At 43.0% G+C, this 24,729-nt stretch overlaps 1 protein-coding gene across 1 annotated transcript in view; it reads left to right on the top strand.

Annotated features, from left to right (window-relative positions):
- The window catches only part of CDC42BPG (CDC42 binding protein kinase gamma), a 144,347-nt gene that overhangs the window by 50,386 nt on the left and 69,232 nt on the right, over nt 1-24,729 (top strand). The window contains exons 2-3 of the mRNA XM_044270780.1: nt 5,759-5,850; nt 9,411-9,494. Of these exons, the coding sequence (XP_044126715.1) occupies nt 5,759-5,850; nt 9,411-9,494 (176 nt within the window). The remainder of the gene's footprint in view (nt 1-5,758; nt 5,851-9,410; nt 9,495-24,729) is intronic.

Genomic DNA, 24,729 nt, shown 5'->3' with positions numbered 1-24,729 from the left:
CTTCTATGCTCAGCTGTATTTAGCAGTGAATGGAGAGGACACTGCGCATGTGCGGCATCCCCTCCTATTCACAGAAGGGCCATTCTTGAGATAAAGGTGGAGGCTGCTCATTTGCGAGTACCCCTTTAAATGCAGGGTGGGCCCAAGACACTCTGAGCACCCTTGCACCTCCTGCTTCCTCTGCCAGCCCCTCCCTCTCCTTTTTGATTGACAGGACCAGGTCAGGCCTCATTCACATCTCGGTTTCTGAGATCAGGCTGCCTGATCCAGCAGAAATGTCTGTTGTCGGCCAGACAAAAAAAACATTCAATGCAATGGTTTTTGTCCATCCAAAACCCGGCATTTAGGCTGGAAATCTGCATCACCGCCAGACCTCATTTAAGTCAATGGGGTTCCGGCAACGAAGTAGAGGACCCGGCAGGCTGCTCTGTGCTGGAACAGTTTGCCAGATCTCCGAACATAGATGTAAATTAAGCCTTAGAGGAGTATTCAGGAACCTGTCCCTGTCAATTACGGAGAGTGAGGGGCTGGCATAGGAAGCAGTAGGTGCACCCCTCTGTGCGCAATTGCATATGGATTACAAGTAGTGTTGGGAGCATGCTCGGCCAAACACTAGGCTCAAGCATCGTGATGCTCGGCACATCGCAGTGTTCGGCCGAATACCGCGTGTGCTCGAGTGCGATGTTAGAGTCTCCTCCACGCACGTTTGTTGGCTGCCACGCAGCCAATAAACGTGCAGGTAAGTACTGCCATTCACTTTAATGCCAGTAGCCATGTTGGCTGCTGGCATTACAGTGATTGGCTGGCCAGAACGCGTCATCGGGTGCTATATAGCACCCGATGACACGTGTTCGGCTCAGTATTGGTCAGGGAGAGCAGAAGGGAGAGAGAGTGTAGGTATTGAAATATAAATATTTTAGTTTTTATACTTGTTCTAAAAAGTCCTTTTAAGGACTATAGTTGTATCGGGCAGTAATATATATTTTTAGTGCAACCTGCGCTTTAAATAGCTTGCAATTGTTTGGCCGCTAGTGACGGCGACGTTATCTGCGCTACATCTCCTGTGTAACGTGTGCGCAGCCTAAAAATATCTGACATCCAGTGTACTTTTTCCGTAGACTGTGTCCGCTGCGAACAGTTACATTACCTGCGCTACATCTCCTGTATAACGTTTGCGTATCCAAAATATCAGTGACAGTCAGTGGAATTTTTTTTTATTTTTTTTTGCTGCTGGTGGCAGCGACATTACCTGCGCTACATCTCCAGTATAACGTTGGCGCATCCGAAATATCAGTGACATTAATTCAATGTAATTTTATATTAGCCACTGGTAACGGCGACATTACTTGCGCTATACCTCCTGTTTAACGTGTGCGCACCCTAAAAATATCTGTGACATTCTGTGCACTTTATTCACTTTATTTGAGCATACACTTCCAAAACCTGCGCTACTCTACGTGTGACATATTTGCAAGCATATATATAATTTAATATGCGCAAGGCGAGCAGTAAGGAACGAGGCCGTGACCCTGGGCATGGTGAAACTGTGCCTGCTGCCAGAGCACAAGAAACGCACTCCTCCACCATACCTAGCTTCATGTCCCAGTTTGCAGGGTGGCGCAGGACACCACTCTCGAAGTCAGACCAGTGCGACCAACGCAGTTATTGGGAATGTCCACTTAACAACTGACACATGAACAAGTGCTTTTGGCTAGGGACGCTACATTTCCCTGACTGTACACTGGGTGAACCTTGTGGAGGCTGGGAACGAGTAGTACCCTGGGATGGCACAGGTGCTACCGACGCCAAGGATTGCGGGCCCTACTTTACGGTTTCGGCCACCACCTACATTAGTGGCTGTAACACCCCCCCCCCCCCCACCCTTCTCCTCCTCAGTCTTCTCCATATCCACCTGTGAGTTATCATCTTGCAGCACCAGTCAGACATCATTCAGTAGCTGGAAGCAGTGTAGCACTATAGTGGGGAAGCGGCAACAGGCCGTGCCTAAGCAGATCGGTTTAGGTGACAAGCATTCCTTGCCACAGCTCTGCGGCGGTGTGCTAAGGGACCAGACTGAGCTGTGGCTCTCGCCACTCAACCTAGAAACAGGCATGGTTGTCTGATGATGGCCATAACTTGGTGTCGGCTTTGGAGCTCGGCAAGCTCACACACATACCATGCCTGGCCCACAATTTCAACCTAGTGGTTCAGCACTTTCTCAAAACCTACCCCAATTTGCCTGAACTACTGGTGAAGGTGCCCTACGTGTGTGCCCATTTCAGCAAGTCATCGACAGCTTCTGCCGGTCTGGCAACGCTGCAGCAGCGCATGCAATTGCCAGCTCACTGACTGTTGTGCGACGTGGAACATGGTATTCCAGCGCATGCTCACATGTTGGCCAGGCTTTGTGAGCAGCAGAGGGCAGTACTAGAATACCAGCTGCAACATGGTCATTACCTTTCCAGTCGTCTTCTGCTCTTCACAAGCGACGAGTAGGCATTGATGTCTGACCTCTGTGCGGTTTTACGTAACTTTGAGGAATCAACACAGATGGTGAGCGGCGATAACGCTATGATCAGCATAACCATTCCACTTTTGTGTCTACTGAAACGCTCGCTGCTCACAATAAAGGTGGACGCTTTGCATGTGAAAGAGGTGGAAATGGGGGAAGAAAGTGCACAGGATGATGGCCAGACCGCCCTCAGTTCGTCTTCTCAGCGTGAATTGGAAGAGGAGGAGGAACAGGAGACTGTTGCCTCTGCTACAGAGGGTAGTACCCATGGAAGTTTTATTCCATCTGTTCAGCGTGGGTGGGCAGAAGAGGAAATGGAGTCACCCCCTGATGAGAACAGCAAAGTCTTGTCTGTTGGGACTCTGGCACACATGGCTGACTTTGTTGGGCTGCCTTTCCCTTGACCCTCGCGTTGTACGCATTTTTGCCAACACCGATTACTGGTTGTTCACCCTTCTTGACCCCCACTACAAAGAGAACTTCTCATCTCTCAGTCCTGTGGTGGAGAGGACGAGCAAAATGGTGCAATACGAGAAGGTCCTTGTGGAAAAATTGCTCCAAAAACGCTGTTTGCAGAATACGTTGTTCCTTGGCCACCCGAGGAGGGGAGATGAGGGGAACACACAGCAGTTCCAACAGAGGCAGGGCAACACTCTCCAAGGCTTAGGACAGTTTTATGACACCCCACCAGCACCCTCAACCTGATGCGCGGCCTAGTGTCACAAGGAGGAACAATTTTTGAAGATGGAGTACGTAGCAGACTGTGTCTGCGTCCTCGATCCCTTTGTGCCTTACAACTATTGGGTGTCCAAGCTAGACACGTGGCACGAACTGGCGCTCTACGCCTTGGAGGTGCTGGCCTGCCCTGCCACCAGCGTTTTGTCAGAGCGGGTATTTAGTGCTGCTGGGGGCATAATAACTGATAAGCGCCTCCGCCTGTCAACTGAAAATGATGACAGTTTGACTCTTAGCAAAAATGAACAGGGCCTGGATTGTCCCTGACTTCTCTACTTTACCAGAGGAAAGCGGCTCAACATAAAGGCACTCTAAATGTGGCTTTTATGGTGTATTGAATACACTGTATTCCCATGCACCCCTTCCACTACTAAAAAGGGTATATGGTTCAATCTCCCTTTTCTCGTCGTCCTCCTCCATCATATCAACATGCTTATTAGGCTGCCCTCGCTTCTAATGTTTTAGAGGGTCAGCTCAGCAGCAGGCTGCTGCTGAGCTGACCCTCAAAAACATTATGGTTGACGACCTGCTGGTGACCCTCAAAAACATTATGGGTTAGGACCCATAATGTTTTTGAGGGTCACCAACAGGTCCTCAACCATAATGTTTTAGATGGTCAGATCGGCAGCTGGCCCTCGCCCCTAATGTTTTTTAGAGGGTCACCAGCAGGCCAGCAATCATAATTTTTCAAGGGTGTGTATGATGCCCTTTATGTCTAATAAAGGGTGTATTGGAGTGACGGTTCCTTGTAATTTTTGGCAGCCCTTTCCCTTAGTGCATAGGCTGTATGAGTGTAGGAGTCCCACTACCTTACCAGGTGTACCACAATGTAAATGATGCCCTCCTTTATCTGATATACAGGTTGTATCGGAGTGCCTCTTCCTTGTGATTTTTGGCAGCACTTGCACTTTATATACAGGAAATAATGTTTCCTAACAATTTTTTCCTCCTAAAAACGATTTTATCTTCGGTTTGGTGCATATTATTGTCAGTCTGTAAAAGTGGCGTACTACTCGGACAACATCGTTCCCGGCAGCGATCTGGGAGTCCAAGATGCATCCAGACATCCTCCCCATGCTGTTCCCGAACCATTTCAGTGGCGTTTCCATCAATTTTCTGACCTTTTTTACTATAAACCAGACCCCCCCTCTTCAGAGCAGGGGGTGCCTGGTTTAATGCTCGGGTTCTCCCATTGACTTCCATTGTGCTCTACTCGAGCACTCAAGCACTTTGGCGTTTGACCAATACTAATTAAGTCCTTTTTCTCCAGAATGAGGCAACAGATCACGAATTGAAAGGTATCATTACACTCAGCTGTGCTAGCTCTACAGGCCTAGTTTAAGGCTACCTGCACACATTGTGGAATACAGTTTTTCAGCGCGGATTCGCATGCGCAAAAGCTGCAGCAAAGTGTATGAGATTACACAAATCTCATGTACACTATGCAGATTTTTTTTTTTTCTGTGCGAAGTTTAACCCACTGTGCAGTTTTTCAAACTTAGGCCTCATGCTCACGACCGTATTTTGTTTCCCTGTCCGATCAGTTTTTTTTGTGGATAGGATGCGGACGCATTCATTTTAATGGGTCCGCAAAAAACGCGGACAGCACACAGTGTGCTGTCCGCATCAGTATGTCCGCAAAAAAAATTGTGCATGTCCTATTTTTTTCTAGTTTGCAGACAAGGATAGGCATTATTACAATGGATCCGCCAAAAAAATGGAACCACAAAAAAAGGGTTGCCATACGGAACGTCATCCATTTTATTTTATTTTTTTTGCGGCCCGCAAAACATACGGTCGTGTGCATGTAGCCTTAGTGGAAGGGTGAGATCTGTGTCAAACCCACATCAATTTCATATAGTCAGGTTCTGTAGACTTTGCATCGTGAGACTATAATTATTATTATTATTATTTTTTTTCTGTTGTGGCTTTGGATGGTAAGGGTAGGGACTACAAGGCAAAATCTGGTCATTTACAGGTTTCTAAAACGCTGCAAAATAATTGCAGCCTCATTGTTTGGCCTCTTGCACATGACCGTATGTGTTTTGTAGTTCACAAAAGTTACAGATGACATCTGTGTGCATTCCGTATTTTGCGGAACGGAACAGCTGGCCCCTAATAGAGCAGTACTGTCCTTGTCCGTAATGCGGACAATAATAGGACATGTTCTATTTTTGGGCGGAATGGAAATACGGAAATGGAATGCACACGGGAGTACCTTCCGAAAACAGAAATAAAATACGTTTGTGTGCAAGAGGCCTTTCTCTGATGGAAATGAGGTTGCATACAACCTTCCAAAAAAAAAAAAAAACAGCCTGGTTCTCTGCATCCGTTGTTTCCCATACGGAATTGCTGAATTATTGTTGAGGTATATTAATGTAACTTGCAGGCAGCTAACAAATAGACGCTTTGTAGCCCTAGTCTAAATCCTGTTAGAATGGTTGTGTGTTGCCTATGAAAAGTTGGTGAGTTGTCATATCTCAATAATATTAATTTTTTCATGTTTTTTAGCTGAGACATTTGCTTCAAAAATCAAACAAATGAGGCTCAAAAGAGAAGATTTTGAGATTTTAAAAGTAATCGGTAGAGGAGCGTTTGGTGAGGTGAGTGCAGTATCTGACATTTGTACACATGATGCAATGTACATATGAGAAAGCATAGATTATAGCATTATTGTACCATGTAACGTGGGCAAGGATATTACATTCCTATTATTGTTATTCTTATGTCCGCAGATATGGGCTGCAAGAAATTGTGGCAGGCTCCATCATTACAATGGTCTGTTTTACTCCTGAAATGCTGTGATTCCCTAACATAATAATAATCCTGATTAATAATTTGTCTTGTAGATGTTTCCCATATTCTTGAATGGGGGTAGGTTATATTTTTGTAGACAAATTAGTGCAACTTTCAGTTTAAATAATTACTTTTAATTTTTTTACTTTAAGTAGGGTTGAGGTCACAAACCACAGTTGTCATGAGCAGCACAGGAAAACTTTGTTGTGTGGGTACCGTCATTTTAAAGGGGTTGGCCTATCTGGGACATCGATGGCATATCACTAGGATGTACAATCATTGGTAGAAAGGTGTAGCTTCCACCTCTGGGACCTGCTCCTATGTCCAGAATGGGACCTCCAAAGTGAACAGAGATCAGGCAGTCATGCGCAACCACCTTCTGCAATGGAAGTTATGAAAATAACAGTGAACGGAGAGGTGGCCTTACTAGCGAGCTCTCTTATGACTGCTGTGGGACTTCCTAAAACAGCTGAGCGCATTTTCTCCGCTTTTTTCATAACTCCTATAGCAGTGTGCTCTACTTCACTACAGGGGCCCCATTCTGGAGATAGGAGTGGCCCTCACCTATCTGACATTGATTGTATATCTTAAGGCCCATTTAGATGGCCGTATAAACAGGTCCGTACCCTTCAGCAATTTTGCGGAACGTGTGCGGACCCATACATTCTAATGGGGCTGCAAAAGATCCGGATAGAACACCGTGTACTGTTCCCATCCATGCTTCCGTTCCGTGGCTCTGCAGAAAGGATAGAGCATGTCCTATTCTACTCCGCAATCGTCGTCTGAACGAGGCCTTAATGATATACCCTCAGGGTCCCAGATGGGTCAACCCCATTAAAGGGGTTCTCCAAGAAAAATGTTTTTTTTTTTTTTTTTTTTTTTTTTTTTTTTTTTTGACAGGTGCCCCCAGCCTGCTTCGATAATCAGAGGATTCATACTTACCTGCTCCCCTCTTCTCCCGTCCTTTGTGCTGCCATGCCCATGTTCCAGTCCCCGCATGGTGTTTACATCCGCTGCAGCATGGGCATGGCCACATGCTCTGCTACAGCCAATGACTGGGGGTACTTCAACAAAACAAAAAACATTATTCCTGGAGAACCCCTTTTTCAGGGCTCCTTCACACACCGTTTTGTTCCTGATTTCAAAAAACACCTGACTTGATAAATATTTTTTAGGTGTTTTGGCTATGTGGTGTTTTTTAGCACCTGCTGTTTTTTTTAGTAATCTAATATATATTTAATTGCAACACTACACTTTGTTTAAAAAAAAAAAAAACTGTGGTATTATGGGACCTAATGTAAAAAAAAAAAAAATACAAGAAGATAGTAGACCGGGACAGTAGAACAATAGTGCATACATAAACAGAATTATTCCTTAAAACCATGAATACAAAGATGGAAAGGCAAACTGACCAATTTAGGCAACACTACATGTTAAATGTATACGAGGCAGATACTTAACTGCTCCATGTACCTAAGCGTTCAGAGTGGTGCCCCTGTTCTCAGCAGGTGGACCCTTTCAGTGACCCTCTCCCAATACATTGGCCTTTCAATGGATTTCCACAGTTTTTAGGTGAACTGGAGGTCTGCTGACAAAAAACTATGCTTAAGAATACATTTTCTGCCATCACAGACCCTTGAATAAGTGCCAACAGCTTGAGCTCAGGAATGTGGTAATATGTCTCCTAGGAAGAAGTGTGTGGAGATAAGAAATTGCATCTTAAAAAGGTCTTCTGATGAGACGGTCACCCCACATGTATAACATAGTGGTTTAAAGAATGCCAGAGCATCTGTACCATCTTGTCTGGCACCTTGTTAATGAGCAGCAATATCTTCTGCCGCTCCTCTTTTTTCACAGCTGAATACTAAGCTCAGTGTTCTAGGATCTCTTGTACGGGGTGGCCCATGAAAAAGTAGCCCACCTTCAATATCTCCAAATCAAACTGCCTAATAGTAAATCTGTCTTAGTTGTCCATAGCAACCAATCAGAGCCCTGTAAGAACTGAAAGCTGAGCTCTGATTTGGTTGTTATGGGCAACTAAGACTGATTTACTATTAGGCAGTATGATTTGGAGATAATATAGGCAGGCTACTTTTTCGTGGCCCACCCTGTGTACTGTGTATTGGGGCTACCACATGCTATGTTTGGTATAGGCAAGAAAGTTTGTATGAGAGACCTTCGTGGTCTGTAGAAGATTATCTGTTGATGTAAGGTTGACTTAATTGGTTGTGATAGCCCAAATGGATCCCAGAAAGGATCTCATCTGAGTGTAGCAGAGTCAAGAGCCAGTTCTCTCCTAAATAAAGCAAATAAGGACAGTTGTAATGTCAGTCATTACCTGCGGCAGGTCTGGAAAATGTCCTGATGTAGGATGTTGATATTCCACCTGACAGCAATCCTAACAGGAAATATAATCTGTGTATCTCATTATTTTAGCCTCAGGTTTTAAGTGTGTAATTTAGAGACCATGTCTCAACATATAACTGAGATTAAAAAAGGGGGAAAAAAAGCTCTTTGCATTTTTTATGTTTGCCGACGGGCCTTTATGCAGTTGTTTTTGTAGGTCTCTTTGTGTACCATATGGTGTCAGGTGAGATTGTGAACAAGAACTTTTAAAAAATTACTTGGATAGTGGATACACTATCAACATAAAGATAAGGTTTTGTAAGCTATGACCACTTTTTAAGTTTTCTGTTTCTGTGGAGTAAGGATTTTTATCTTGGAGGCTGATGAAGGCTACCTGAGCATGGCTAGTGCAGGTGAAGGAGTAAGAAGGTATGGACATGAAGGAATTAGATGGTTGTGATGTTCACAATGGGAAAATTAGAAAGGGAAGTCCAAGAGGATTCCAGTTCTGTTGACATTTATTTTGGAAAAAAGGTGATGCATGTTAAGATTTTTCTTTTTTTTTTTTTCAACAAGAAAACTTTTATGGCATATCTATTTCATATGCCATACATGATTTTTCTGCCATGGTTCTTCTGGGACCTCTATGAATCCTAAAAACAGCGGTCCAGGGGGTTGTTTCTGATCTGAAAGTTTATTGTATAAAAGTAAAGGCAGTCCCAAAAAGTAGAAGTTCACATCTGCCTGAATAAAACAATGTTTAACTTGAAAAGTCTTCCATGTGCTGGGTTTCCACATTAGTGTTTTATGACCATGAAATGTTAGATCACATTTTATTGGTAGGGGTTGACTCGCTCGGACTTCCACCTATCCTTAGTCAGATTTGATGTATTCGGAATAGGACAGCAGGTAACAAGAGTGAAATGATTAATAGTTTTAAGACTGCTAATGGTCGGACACTCAAAAAACTTTATTTTTTTTATAACTTGCCCTATCAGTTTCACTGCATTTTTTCTTTCAGGTAGCAGTGGTGAAAATGAAAGGAAGTGGAAAAATCTTTGCTATGAAAATCCTACATAAATGGGAGATGCTGAAACGAGCTGATGTAAGTTTTTGTTTTTTGGGTATTCAATTATTTTCCTACGAATAATTATATATATTTTATTATACATAACAGCTTAAACAGCTGTAACTTTTGTAATTAGGTTGTCAAAATTGTTTTTGTGTCTTTTTATGTACAAACTGGATTTTTTTCTTTAAGGTTTAAAAACATTGGATGAGATGAATTAAAGAGGACATTTCATCGGTCCTGACATTACATTAGAAGTATCTGGCACTGTAGGTCATGTTGAAGATATTTCCTTGCGCTTATTTATAATTTTTTCCCCCCTGATGGGTTGCTCCGTTCCTCCGATATGCTACCCCCCCCTTCCCCCAAAATGTGTAGATGAAGTATCTGTTCATTTAAATTTCATTTTAATACCTGTGAATGCAGGTGCAGGAGAGTAAGGCTTTGTCTACATATTTTCTCAAGTTTGTTTTGGGATTCTGACTCGCTGTGGACCTGGGAACGGGCTGCTCCAGGGTCTGGGATGAGAGCTGAGGAACACGAACACAGTGACAATTATGAAGTGAATGCACTGGCTACGTTCCACTAGGGAATGGAGCTTTTTGTTTAATTGGCATAAAGCTGTAACCCTTCAGGAAACAAGTCAGAAGCTTATCCTATGGGGGGGACGCCTCTTGTAGTGACCTAATCGCCATTTTCCCAATCGAGATATCCTGCTGATGTCGCTGTTAACTCAATTGATGAGTCTCTCTTTTAAGAGGATCTGAACCTGAAGTCTTGCTCTTATCAGAAAAAAATTAAATGGCGTAGTCGGCAGGATACTCAGAAACGTAGAGAAGAGTCTCTCTTTAAAGAGTATCCGAATCCGAAGTATCAGCAAAGCACACCCCCCCCTGTGGTTTCCCACCCTGTATTGCTAATCCATACCATAAGTTTTCTCAGGGGGTCTCCTTCTTCCTGGCTGTGATGCTCTCCGCTGCGATTGGACAGCTCACCGCCAGGGAGAAGGAGATGCCATCTGAGAAACACGTCCGTCTCCTCCTCCCTGTACCGATGGTATGGATTAGCATACAGGATGGGAAACCAGAATGGGGGGGGGGAACAGCGGGGGAAAAGAGAAGCCCATCATTAAAGCGTAAGGACATCTCCTCAACATGCCCTACACTGCCAGGTATTTATATTGTGATGTCAGGACCGGTGAAAGGTCCTCTTTAAAGCTGGTGTGAGATGCTGCACAGTTATTAAGAAGCGCATACATCTTAATAATTTTAGTACATGTAGGGCCATCCATGCTCCAAAACTTAGTAAGTGGCATTCATCATGTAGAGAAAGTTAATACAAGGCACTTACCAATGTATTGTTATTATCCATATAAATTCCTTTGCTGGCTGGTTTCATTTTTCCATCACAATAGGCACTTATCGTTTCTGTGGTTACAGCCACCCTGCAATCCAGCATTGGTGGTCGTGCTTGTGCATTATAGAAAAAAGGACTGACCTCTTGTGGCCATAGGAAGACACATAGGTTGGCACTTTTTCCTATACAGGGAGTGCAGAATTATTAGGCAAATGAGTATTTTGACCACATCATCCTCTTTATGCATGTTGTCTTACTCCAAGCTGTATAGGCTCGAAAGCCTACTACCAATTAGGCATATTAGGTGATGTGCATCTCTGTAATGAGAAGGGGTGTGGTCTAATGACATCAACACCCTATATCAGGTGTGCATAATTATTAGGCAACTTCCTTTCCTTTGGCAAAATGGGTCAAAAGAAGGACTTGACAGGCTCAGAAAAGTCAAAAATAGTGAGATATCTTGCAGAGGGATGCAGCACTCTTAAAATTGCAAAGCTTCTGAAGCGTGATCATCGAACAATCAAGCGTTTCATTCAAAATAGTCAACAGGGTCGCAAGAAGCGTGTGGAAAAACCAAGGCGCAAAATAACTGCCCATGAACTGAGAAAAGTCAAGCGTGCAGCTGCCAAGATGCCACTTGCCACCAGTTTGGCCATATTTCAGAGCTGCAACATCACTGGAGTGCCCAAAAGCACAAGGTGTGCAATACTCAGAGACACGGCCAAGGTAAGAAAGGCTGAAAGACGACCACCACTGAACAAGACACACAAGCTGAAACGTCAAGACTGGGCCAAGAAATATCTCAAGACTGATTTTTCTAAGGTTTTATGGACTGATGAAATGAGAGTGAGTCTTGATGGGCCCGTGGCTGGATTGGTAAAGGGCAGAGAGCTCCAGTCCTAATCAGACGCCAGCAAGGTGGAGGTGGAGTACTGGTTTGGGCTGGTATCATCAAAGATGAGCTTGTGGGGCCTTTTCGGGTTGAGGATGGAGTCAAGCTCAACTCCCAGTCCTACTGCCAGTTTCTGGAAGACACCTTCTTCAAGCAGTGGTACAGGAAGAAGTCTGCATCCTTCAAGAAAAACATGATTTTCATGCAGGACAATGCTCCATCACACGCGTCCGAGTACTCCACAGCGTGGCTGGCAAGAAAGGGTATAAAAGAAGAAAATCTAATGACATGGCCTCCTTGTTCACCTGATCTGAACCCCATTGAGAACCTGTGGTCCATCATCAAATGTGAGATTTACAAGGAGGGAAAACAGTACACCTCTCTGAACAGTGTCTGGGAGGCTGTGGTTGCTGCTGCACGCAATGTTGATGGTGAACAGATCAAAACACTGACAGAATCCATGGATGGCAGGCTTTTGAGTGTCCTTGCAAAGAAAGGTGGCTATATTGGTCACTGATTTGTTTTTGTTTTGTTTTTGAATGTCAGAAATGTATATTTGTGAATGTTGAGATGTTATATTGGTTTCACTGGTAAAAATAAATAATTAAAAAGGGTATATATTCGTTTTTTGTTAAGTTGCCTAATAATTATGCACAGTAATAGTCACCTGCACACACAGATATCCCCCTAAAATAGCTAAAACTAAAAACAAACTAAAAACTACTTCCAAAAATATTCAGCTTTGATATTAATGAGTTTTTTGGGTTCATTGAGAACATGGTTGTTGTTCAATAATAAAATTAATCCTCAAAAATACAACTTGCCTAATAATTCTGCACTCCCTGTAGTGTGCAAGCACGGCTAGCAATCCTGGATTGAAGGGTGATCATAACCATGGAAACGAGAAGTGTCTAATGTGATGGAAAAATGAGTCTAGCATTTCCTTTTCACTCATTTGATTGTATGATTTTCGCAGTTGCTGAAGTTTTTATTAAATGTTTGTTTGTTTTTGTTTTTTTGTTTTTGTTTTATGTACAATACATATAACTTTCTGTGGTATGGTACTGGGTAGTCCAGTGGCTTGGAATGCTGGTGGCATTTTGAGATTTTTTTTATATGAACTATATTTTTTAAGGGCATATGCCATGGCCTGTGAGGAGTGGAGTTGAGGATGAGGTTGGCAGTCCTCACACCAATGCTTCCTAGGAGTGGGCAGTAATAGGAGGGCACACCCTTTCTTTCCTCATGCTCTTGGTGTTATAAGTGTTGTATGGGCACAAGACAGGAGATATAGGTGCTGTTGCCAGCGTATGGTGCTGGAGTCAGTAAGCAGGCTTGCATTGAAAAATAACAGATATATAGATAAATGTTTCAGCTCACCACAGCGCTGGTTATAATTCCATGATCATCCCTATACATCAGAGCGGTGCTTTGGACCTCAGGGTTGGCTCCAGTTCATACACTTGTAACACATAACACACTTCAGCACTTGTCTTCATAAAAACATTTATTCATTGATTCATATTAAAAATGCCATCCACAACTACAAAAGTGGTGATTGAAACGGACCTACATGGACCAGATAACAACCACTGTATCCCTACTCATGGTCCTGATCTCTTGGGGTACTTTCACACTCTCGTTATTTGATTCCGGCAGGCAGTTCCGTTGCCTGAACTGCCTGCCTGATCAGGCAAACTGTATGCAAACGCATGTAATTTTTTTCTGTCTGATCAGGCATTTTTCAGACTTAGGCCTCATGCACACGGCCGTGCCGTTTTTTGCGCAAGAAACACGGGCAAAAAACAAAAGGCGCCCGTGTTGCCTTCTGCAATTTGCGGATAGGAACAGCAATATAAATGACTATTCTTGTCCGCAAAGCGCGGACAAGAAAAGGACATGTAATATTTTTTTTAACGGGCCCGCGGAATGGAGCCGCGGATGCGGACAGCACACTGAGTGCTGTCTGCATCTTTTGCGACCCCATTCAAGTGAATGGCGGCTCGGATGCGGACCCAAACAACGGTCATGTGCATGAGGCCTTATCAGGATTCTGATCAGTCAGAAAAATGCATTGCAATACCGGATCCGTTTTTCCAGTGTCATCTGGCAAAACGGATCCGGTATTTTTCCCCCCCACATTTTTAAAGGTCTGCACATGCGCAGACCGGAATACCGGATCCGTCAATGCGGCAATTTGAATGCCTATGAAAAAAAAAATTCTGGATCCGGCATTCAGGCAAGTATTCCGTAATACAGCATGCTGCGTTATCTCCATCCTGAAAAGTCAAAAAGACTGAACTGAAGACATCCTGATGCATCCAGAACGGATTGCTCGCGTTCAGAATGCATTGGGATATGCCTGATCAGTTCTTTTCCGGTATAGAGCCCCTGTGACGGAACTCTATGCAGGAAAAGAAAAACGCTAGTGTGAAAGTACCCTTAGAGATAGTGTTACATGTAGTTAGCACATGAAGCTCCCCCTCACTCCATTAGCTAACTCTAGACTGCACTAGGGGCGGACCTAAGTCCAACACCTAACTTCCTGCAAGGACAGAGTCAGGATTTTGAACTCCTAGTCTATACAAAACTATGCTGGTGCATTACAATGCATTAACCTATTCAATAATATTAAATAACAAGAACAGTTTTCAAGTGCCCTATTCTGGGGTACTGCAGATATACTGAAAACAGAATTGCTTTCAATTGAGAACTACAGTGCCCCCATAAGTGCCAGACATTCCCCCCACCCATATAACAGTATCAGTAACGGTGTCCTCCCTCACATGTAACAATGCCAGCCACAGTGTCCCTTGCCCAGGAACATGATGATGCTGGCTCCTTACAGTTTTCAAGATATTACAGATTTTCCGATACTAATGACCTATGCTCAGAAAAGGTCATCAATATCGGATTGGAGAGGGTCTAGCTCCCAGCACCCCAATGTACAGCTGTTTAAAGAGATCATGGCGCTCTTGTGATAGTGGCGGTCTCTTCAATATTTACCAGCTTGCTGTCAACGTTACAGTAGCGATGTAGTGTAACTGCAACTGCTGCTTCCCATTCACTTGAATGGGACGAAGCCGCTATAATTACACTGCACCACCGCTACGATGCCGACAGCATACAGGTAAATGGTGAAGAGAGCGCCACACTTGCCTCCCACGAAGAATTAAAAAGTGATCAAAAAGTCAAACGCCTCAAAATGGTATCAATGAAAAGTACAGATCGCCCCGCAAAAATATTAGCCTTCACACAGCTCTGTCCAGGTAAAAATAAAAAAGTTATGGGAGTCAGAATATTGCAATGCAAAGAAAAAAAGTTTTTTTGGGGTTCAAAGTTTTTAATTTTTTTTCCAGTATTAAAATGGAAGAAAAATTATACATATGTGATATTGTTGTAATTGTAATGACCCGGAGAATAAAAGTAACATTTTACCGCATAGGAAATTGTGTAAAAAATAAATAAAAAAAACCCAGAAAACTGTGGCAGAACGGTGTTTTGTATTATAATTCCAACCTATTTTGAATTTTCTTTCCAGCTTCCCGCTACATTGAGCCCTCATACGGCTATGTGAATGAGAACATTAAAAAAAAGTTATGGCTTTGGGAGGGCTGGGAGTAAAAAACGGAAAATCACCCGGTTTTGAAAGGGTTAAATCATGCATGCTAATGTGGATTGAAAGAGCATTAGCATTTTTCTAGTTGTAGAATGGAAATGATGGGCTAAGTTAGAAGCCTATTTTCTCTTTTTCTGCAGATGACGGCAGAGAACTAAGGGTGTGTTTTTTCTGATTACGTTCTTTGAAGAGAACCGGAAAAGGGAGGATTCGCCTTTTTCTGAAGAGACACTTGCGTAGATTATAGACCTGTTTATGAATCACAGGCTTTGCATCACTTTCAGCCCAAGTCACATTAGTGCAGGAACTTACAGTTTTTATAAGTCATTGTATACAAGCTAGTAATACACTCGTTCTGAAGCACAGCCCGTAAATTATACCATCAAATGCTACATTGGGCTGTAGTGAGAGAAGGTTAAGCCTTAGTGAATGCAAAACTAACTGGTAATAGATGGTTAACATTAACCCTGTAACCTTTTTAAGGACCAAGCAAAACCCATTTGTTTTTAGTTTACCACTTTCAAAGATTTATAACTTTTTTTTTTTTTTTTTTTTTTTTCCATCCATCTAGTTATGAGGGCTTTTTGTTTCTGTGGGAGTTGTACTTTTTAATGTAACCAATTAACAGTTTATATAATGTACTGTGTCTCCTAATGTAGAGAACCTAATGGGGTTAAGGAGTCTTATAGGTATAGCAATGCTCCTCTGGAATTCTGGGAAGATATGCAAATGAGCTCTTAGCAAGCTCTGCCTCTAATGCCACCAGATGTAAGGTAATTATCATATAAGTCAATGTTTTAAACAGGCCTTGAGACATGACTTGGATAATAATTACATCAGACACTAATCTGCAGCTGTTTAGGGGTGATCAGAGAGTACTGGCTTATTGGGTGAGAGGCCTAGGTTGGGTTTCAAGGGATACTATATCTCCTTATAAAGAGCACCTAATCGGCATGAGGAGTCATATAGGCCAAGCAATGCTCTTCTGGAAAGAGGGTATAGAAATGAACTAGTAGCAAGCTCTGCCCCTAATGCCACCAGATGTAAGGTAGCTATCCTATAAGTCAATGTTCGGTTGGGGTATGACTTGGATGATTTATAAGATAGCTACCTTACATCTTGAATTCCACCTTTTGTGTTTTGTTTTTTGTTCACATTGCAATAAAAACGACATGTTAGGCTTCGTTCACATCACCGTTCAGCCTTTCCGTTCTTCTGCTCCGTTTAGGGGCAGGAGAACGGAAAGGACGGTTAAGCACATAACTGATGCCAAACTGAATCAAACTGAGCCCTTAGGACCCCAAAGACTATAATGGGGTCCGTTATGTTTCCGCTCAGAAGATGATTTTTAAGCGGAGACAAAAGTTGTGTATGCAGGAGTTTTGTCTCCGCTTAAAAATCATCTTCTGAGCGGAAACATAACGGACCCCATTATAGTCTATGGGGTCCTAGGGGCTCAGTTTGGTGTCAGTTATGTGCTTATCCGTCCTTTCCGTTCTCCTGCCCCTAAACGGAGCAGGAGAACGGAAAGGCTGAACGGTGATGTGAACGTAGCCTTAACATTATTCGGCAGGTCAGTACGATAGTTTTTAATGTTTTGCTACTCTTACAAAATAAAAAGCCTTTCCAAAAAAGTTGGCATTGGGATACAGCATATGATATTTCAGTAGACCTTTTTAGATACCAGTTATACCTGTTAGCAAAATTGCTGTGTGTTGACATTCTTCCACCCTTAACTTTTTTTTTTTTTTTTTTTTTTTTTTTTAAACTAATGTAGCTGTGTAAGGGCTAGTTTTTGAGGGCTCGTTAATTGCTCGTATTCAACCTTCTTTGGGTCTTATGGATGCAGCATTTTTTTTCCATTTTCTTTTCTTCCATCACATTCCAAAAACCGTTGCTTATTTATGACGGAATTTTTTCTGAAGGAGACTGGGAGGGATGAATAAAATCTCAATTCTACCATTGTTTTTGTACACATTTATTACCCATTTATTTTAGTCCCTTTGTTTTATGGGAACATGTGATCCTCAGAATACTTACATAATACTTCTGTTGAGGTAGGCAGGACCTAGTATGCTGAGATATACAGACGTGGACAAAATTGTTGGTACCCTTTGGTCAATGAAAGAAAAAGTCACAATGGTCACAGAAATAACTTTAATCTGACAAAAGTAATAATAAATTAAAATTCTATAAATGTTAACCAATGAAAGTCAGACATTGTTTTTCAACCATGCTTCAACAGAATTATGTAAAAAAATAAACTCATGAAACAGGCATGGACAAAAATGATGGTACCCCTAACTTAATATTTTGTTGCGCAACCTTTTGAGGCAATCACTGCAATCAAACGCTTCCTGTAACTGTCAATGAGACATCTGCACCTCTCAGCAGGTATTTTGGCCCACTCCTCATGAGCAAACTGCTCCAGTTGTGTCCGGTTTGAAGGGTGCCTTTTCCAGACTGCATGTTTCAGCTCCTTCCAAAGATGCTCAATAGGATTGAGGTCAGGGCTCATAGAAGGCCACTTTAGAATAGTCCAATTTTTTCCTCTTAGCCATTCTTGGGTGTTTTTAGCGGTGTGTTTTGGGTCATTGTCCTGTTGCAAGACCCATGACCTGCGACTGAGACCAAGCTTTCTGACACTGGCTAGTACATTTCTCTCTAGAATTCCTTGATAGTCTTGAGATTTCATTGTACCCTGCACAGATTCAAGACACCCTGTGCCAGACGCAGCAAAGCAGCCCCAGAACATAACAGAGCCTCCTCCATGTTTCACAGTAGGGACAGTGTTCTTTTCTTGATATGCTTCATTTTTTCGTCTGTGAACATACAGCTGATGTGCCTTGGCAAAAACTTCGATTTTTGTCTCATCTGTCCACAGGACATTCTCCCAGAAGCTTTGTGGCTTGTCAACATGTAGTTTGGCATATTCCAGTCTTGCTTTTTTATGATTCGTTTTCAACAATGGTGTCCTCCTTGGTCGTCTCCCATGTAGTCCACTTTGGCTCAAACAACGACGGATGGTGCGATCTGACACTGATGTTCCTTGAGCATGAAGTTCACCTTGAATCTCTTTAGAAGTCTTTCTAGGCTCTTTTGTTACCATTCGGATTATCCGTCTCTTAGATTTGTCATCAATTTTCCTCCTGCGGCCACGTCCAGGGAGGTTGGCTACAGTCCCATGGATCTTAAACTTATGAATAATATGTGCAACTGTACTCACAGGAACATCTAGTTGCTTGGAGATGGTCTTATAGCCTTTACCTTTAACATGCTTGTCTATAATTTTCTTTCTGATCTCTTGAGACAGCTCTTTCCTTTGCTTCCTCTGGTCCATGTCGAGTGTGGTACACACCATATCACCAAACAACACAGTGATTACCTGGAGCCATATATATAGGCCCAATGGCTGATTACAAGGTTGTAGACACCTGTGATGCTAATTAGTGGACACACCTTGAATTAACATGTCCCTTTGGTCACATTATGTTCTGTGTTTTCTAGGGGTACCATCATTTTTGTCCATGCCTGTTTCATGAGTTTATTTTTTTACATAATTCTGTTGAAGCATGGTTGAAAAACAATGTCTGACTTTCATTGGTTAACATTTATAGAATTTTAATTTATTATTACTTTTGTCAGATTAAAGTTATTTCTGTGACCATTGTGACTTTTTCTTTCATTGACCAAAGGGTACCAACAATTTTGTCCACGTCTGTATATATTTAACATGTGAGGCCTTTTTAGTAGGCTCCTATCTGCCATGAAAATCTGTCAGCACCCCCTGCTATCACGTTGCAGAGGCACCAATGGACTTACAGAGGAAAAACCACCCCTCTGTAAAAACATTCAGTCTATAAAACCACCTACATACCGTGGTTGATAGACTGCAGCATCTAAGGGCTTAAATAGCTTGGATCACGGTTATCTCTGTTCCTTGCTGTTTCAGCAGCGTGTCAACTGTATGTTACTGTGGACATCTGCTGTTGATCACAGAAGCTTCTGTCCCAGCAACACCCCTTAGCCATACATTTAGGTGGTGTGTAAAAAGGGGATTAAAGCATCTTTGTACAAAACTAGAAATTGCCTCAGTGCCCTCTTTGTCTAGTTATATTCCCAGAGGTGCAAAAAAACATATGCAAATTTCTGGATATATGGTCTTTGCAATGTATGAATGCTTTAACTCGTTTAGGACCTTGGACGAGAATACTCGTCCTAACTTGCAGGTACTTAATGCACTAGGACGAGCATTCTCGTCCTAGGGTAAACGTGCTGCCGCGATCAGCAGCAGGGGCCCGGCTGTATCTGCCAGCATCGGTGAAAACACTGATGCCGGCGGATTAACCCCCTGTATGCCGCGGTCCTGCTGACCGCAGCATACAGGGGGTTTGCGGCAGCTTGTACATCCCCATCGGGTACCCGTGCTGCGATGACAGGGAACCGAGGGTTGCTATGGCAGCCCTGATGCCTTGAACAGGCATCGGGACTGCCAGCTACGGAAGCCCAGCAGATCCGGCCCCAGGGAGGTTAGCTGGGCGCGGTCTGACTGGAGCCCCGCGTGCCAGTATACATACACAGGTGGGGACAAGTATGTAATTACTGTTCAACATCCGATTGGTGGAGAGGACTTATGAATATGTGAGTCACAGTAATGGCGTTACCCCCAGACGAAGGCACTCCGAAATGCATGTCGGGGTAGCGCCATCCTGGTTGGTACAGCACACCATTTTCTTAGGTGAGTCTTTGGCTTGGATGTAGGTGTTTTTTGATACCTGGTCATTATTGTGGATTGTCTCAATTTGGTCATCACAGAACTTGCATGCAATCCCTTCCCCTTTAGCCGTGCAGCCATTTTTTGATTTCAGACTCTCCTAGCACTTGTTATATATTCTCTTTACATATACTATTTTTTAATAGTTGGTTATTATACTACATCTGGATATATTCAGTATCATTTATTATTACATCTCTGTATTTGATATGTATGCAGTGCCAGGATGGCGTTCTTTTTGCTACTCTTTCACTTTTTAATGGCATACTATTTATTTATTTCATATTTTTATCATGTCACAATAAAAATTATTCTGTTATATACGGTACTTTGAGCTCCGTTCTTTGTGTTTTGCTTGTTTCACTCGGGAGCTAGTACTGAGTTATTTGTATAGGTGACCTTTTGGTTCCATTGGGTGGACACAGTTTCCACTCTCACCATTTGGCCATCTCTGGTCTCTTTTCTTATCTATTTATAAAAGTAGAAAAATTGGAAATGTGCTAATTTTTCAAAATTTTTGGTAAATGTGTTTGTTTTTTTTTTTTTACGAATAAAAGTGACATTTTTACCACTGTCCATGAAGCACAATATGTGACGAGAAAACAATCTCAGAATGGCCTGGATAAGTAAAAGCGTTTCAAAGTTATTACCACATAAAGTTACACATGTCAGATTTGCTAAAAATGGCCTGGTCCTTAATGGCTGGGTCCTTAAGGGGTTTAAAGAGATCCTATCACCTCGAAATGCAGGGAAATCTTTCGGCAGCATGTTATAGAACAGGAGGAGCTGAACAGATTGATATATCGTTTTCCGGGAGCGCGAAACTTGTAATTTGTGCAGTTAAATCTCTGCTCTTTCCCCATGTACAGCTGACTCTGTATACACACTTACACAGGGAATGCTTTCAATCACTGATAACACCTCTCCCGTGTACAACAGATATCAGAGCAAAAAAGGAAGAGATTTATCACCTCTGCGTTTTTTTTTTTGCTTTTTTTGTCATTTGCGTAAAAAAGTTGGAAGCCTACATAGTGGTGTTTCGGTTACCAAATTAAATCTTTACCCCCAAAACTCTCTCACCTTCTGCTCAGCTCCTCCTGTTCTATAACTTGCTCCCTGCAGATTGCACTGCATTTCATGGTGGCAGGTTCTCTTTAAAGAGGACCTTTCACTAGAATAAAACATCTAAACTAACTATACAGACATGGAGAGCGGCGCCCAGGGATCCCCCTGCACTTACTGTTATACCTGGGCGCCGCTCCGTTCTCCCGTTATTGCCTCCGGTATATTCATAGTTAGGCTCCACCCAGGGGAACCTGCCGGCGCCTCCTTCTCCCATGCTGTAGAGGCTTTTTTCTCTCTCAGGCTATGAGCTGAGCGCTGCGATTGGCCAGCGCTGCAGCATGGGAGAATGAGACGCCGGCAGGTTCCCCTGGGTGGAGCCCAACTATGAAGATACCGGAGCCTATACCGGGCGAACGGAGCGGCGTCCAGGTATAACAGTAAGTGCAGGGGGGGGTCCCTGGGCGCAGCTCTACACGTCTGTATAGTTAGTTTAGATGTTTTATTCTAGTGAAAGGTCCCCTTTAAGTCCCCCTGCGCCTGCTTGTGACGGTCATTATACTACAGAGCCATATATTTCTAGCTACATGGCAGCCTTAGCAGCTCTGTGTGAAGACCCTGTGTACAGCATGCATCTTGGATATCGGACTGGGGAACAGGGGTGGGGTTTTGAAATTACTGAATTCAAACATTAATTTTCAGCACGTGGTATTGTCAAGTCTAGCAGACACTGTAAACGCTTCTCGGGAACTACCCTGAGAATGGAACAAATAAAACTTTTTTTTAGCTGTCAGGTGCAGTAGTCGGGCAGAGCATTCATTACCACTAAGCAGTCTGCCTGACAAGGATCCTGTGTGTCTCCTGCTCTGCCATCATGTCTGGTGGAGTCTAAAGTCTGTATTAGACCTGCAGATTTTGCAGGGGATTGTCGGGAAGGAAAATTTCTATCCCAGCAATCGTCTGCTCGTCAGTGGAGGAGACCTTTGCACAGACCCTGCACAGTATGGGGAGCAGTGATTGCTAAAGCCATTGTTCGTCCCCATACAAAATCATTATTTACAGGCAGCAGATCGTGATTAGACGGCACAGTCTGCCACTGCAAACAATGATTTTTAAGCATTCATAAGAATTACGATTGCCTTCGAACACTCATTAGCGATGATCTGACCTACTATCGGCAGGTCTAATACAGCTTTTATGGTGAATTTACACATGCTAAGGAGTGGCCAATTATTGGGATGGAAGCTTTTCTTTCCAACAACTGGCTGCTCGTTCAGTGGGGGGTGAGGCTCTGTGTTTATATGCAACGATCCCTTCTTCAGTAAGGACAAGCAAGGGCTACTATGATCACTCGTCCTCATACAGCTGTTTCTCTGCAGCAGATTGCTGTTTAGACAGTTTGATATGCTGCTCAGAAATTATTAATTTACTTGGCGGCACAAAGGTGATCGGCTACTTTCACACTGCTGTTTTGCTTTCCGTTTGTGAGACCTGTTCAGGGCTCTCACAAGCGGTCCAAAACGGATCAGTTCAGCCCCAATGCATTCTGAATGGAAAAGGATCCGCTCAGAATACATCAGTTTGCCTCCGTTCAGTCACCATTCCGCTCTGGAGACAGACACCAAAGCGCTGCTTGCAACGTTCTGCTGTGCGTCTGATGAAGCGGAGACAAACTAATCCGTCCTGGCACACAATGTAAGTCAATGGGAAAAGATCAGTTTTCTCTGACACAATCTGGCACAATAGAAAACGGATCCGTCCCCCGTTGACTTTCGATGGTGTTCATGACTGCTCCGTCATGGCTATAGAAAACCTAATACAACCGGATCCGTTCATAACGGATGCATGCGGTTGTCTTATTGTAAAGGAAGCGTCTTTGCAGATCGATGACGTATCCGCAAAAAAAGCTAATGTGAAAGTAGCCTTAGGCAGATTGTCAGGAACAAACATTTGCAGGAACATAAGATCCCAATAATCAGCCTGTCTATCAGCAGGTGTAAAGGTTAATTTAGAATCGCCAATAATCGTTCAGATTATCGGGAACGGTCGTTCCTGATCATCTGGCCGTCTAAATGTGCTGCGAATTGCCCGGACAAGCAAAACGCTCATACAGGCACCACCGATCATGGCTGATGAGCAGCAGATCGTGTGGTCTAAATGGCAATCTGCTGCTCAGAAGCCATGATTCTGTATAAGGATGAGGCCATCCTCATACAGTGAAGGAGATCACTGCATGTAAATGTGCGGTCTCCTTCACTGAACGAGCAGCAGGGAACGCTTCCTTCCTTCCCGACAAGTCCACCATAAAGAGATGAGTAATAAGAAAGTCCTTCATGATCCTAGACCAGCAGGGACTATTAACCTGTATACTGCCCTATACCACCAGTTTTAGGTGTTGGATGATTACTTTTTTTTGTTTTTTTTGTTTAGTTTTTTCGGCAGTTAATTGCTGTATTTTCGAGAAATGTGTTATGTGGGCACTATATAGTAGTATTTCGTTTTCGGTGAAGTTAGTGTTGCCTAATATAAAAGGGAAATGCCATGATCTTACTGGTTACTAAGTTTGGTTGGCGATCAATGCATGTGTTTCCTTAGGCAGGATTTGCAGTGTCCATAGTACAGTACTAATCAGACCTGCATTGTGAGCGCTGACCTTCCATTCCCCCCAGGTGATGTCAAACTGGAATGCCAAGATGTGTCACTGCTGTGTTCACATGTCTGGGATGCCTTCCAGAGATAGACAAGTATAGACAGGCATGTCAAACCATCCTGCACCATTGTGAGTGACTTAGGAGGCTGCTGTACGATAATTTGTATATCTAGGAGTATTTTCTGTGTATCTGGTGGACATTTACGGGAGGATGTCCAGGTTTCTGTCCATAGTGCACATTCAGGGGCATTTTGCAATATCATCTCTCTGGAAATGTGATGACAGCAATATTGCATGACCGTTATAACCCTATAGGGCAGATTTATCATGCCCTCACTCCAGAATTCTGGCTTCAAAAAGTCGCAAAATAGGGCTTTTGTGACTTTTTGCACTCGCTTGCGCAAAACATTTTGCAACTTTTTTATTTTTTATTTTTTTGCAGTTTTACTCCACTCACTCCAGTGAAATACAAGTAGAAAAGTGGTGTGGTTAGCTATGTTAATGAGTTTAACTCCAGATTTATCATTAAGACTTTTTTTTTTTTTTTAAGTTGCAAAAAAATTTGCAATCTCACACCAGGAGGAGGGAGGAGTAGAAAAACTGGAGTAGCTTTCCTAGACAAAAATGTTGGGTTTAACTTATCAAAAAACATGGGACATTTGATAAATGTGGAATAAAGTACACCAATGTTGGCTCAAGAAAAACTGACCTCAAATATTCCCCTTGTGATAAATCCCCCCCCCCCCATGTGCTTGGTTGTTGTGATTTATACTTTTGTATAGAACGGTATTCCAAAGAACAGGTCATGGGTCGGTGATGGCTAACCTCCGGCACTCCAGCTGTGGTGAAACTGCGACTCCCAGCATGCTCCAATGATTTCTGTGGAGTTCTGAGAACAGCCAAGCAAGTGTACATCTT

This window comes from Bufo gargarizans, chromosome 10 (assembly GCF_014858855.1).
Source record: "Bufo gargarizans isolate SCDJY-AF-19 chromosome 10, ASM1485885v1, whole genome shotgun sequence".
In the NCBI taxonomy this organism is placed as follows: domain Eukaryota; kingdom Metazoa; phylum Chordata; class Amphibia; order Anura; family Bufonidae; genus Bufo; species Bufo gargarizans.
This window is presented reverse-complemented; position numbering and strand designations above follow the sequence as displayed.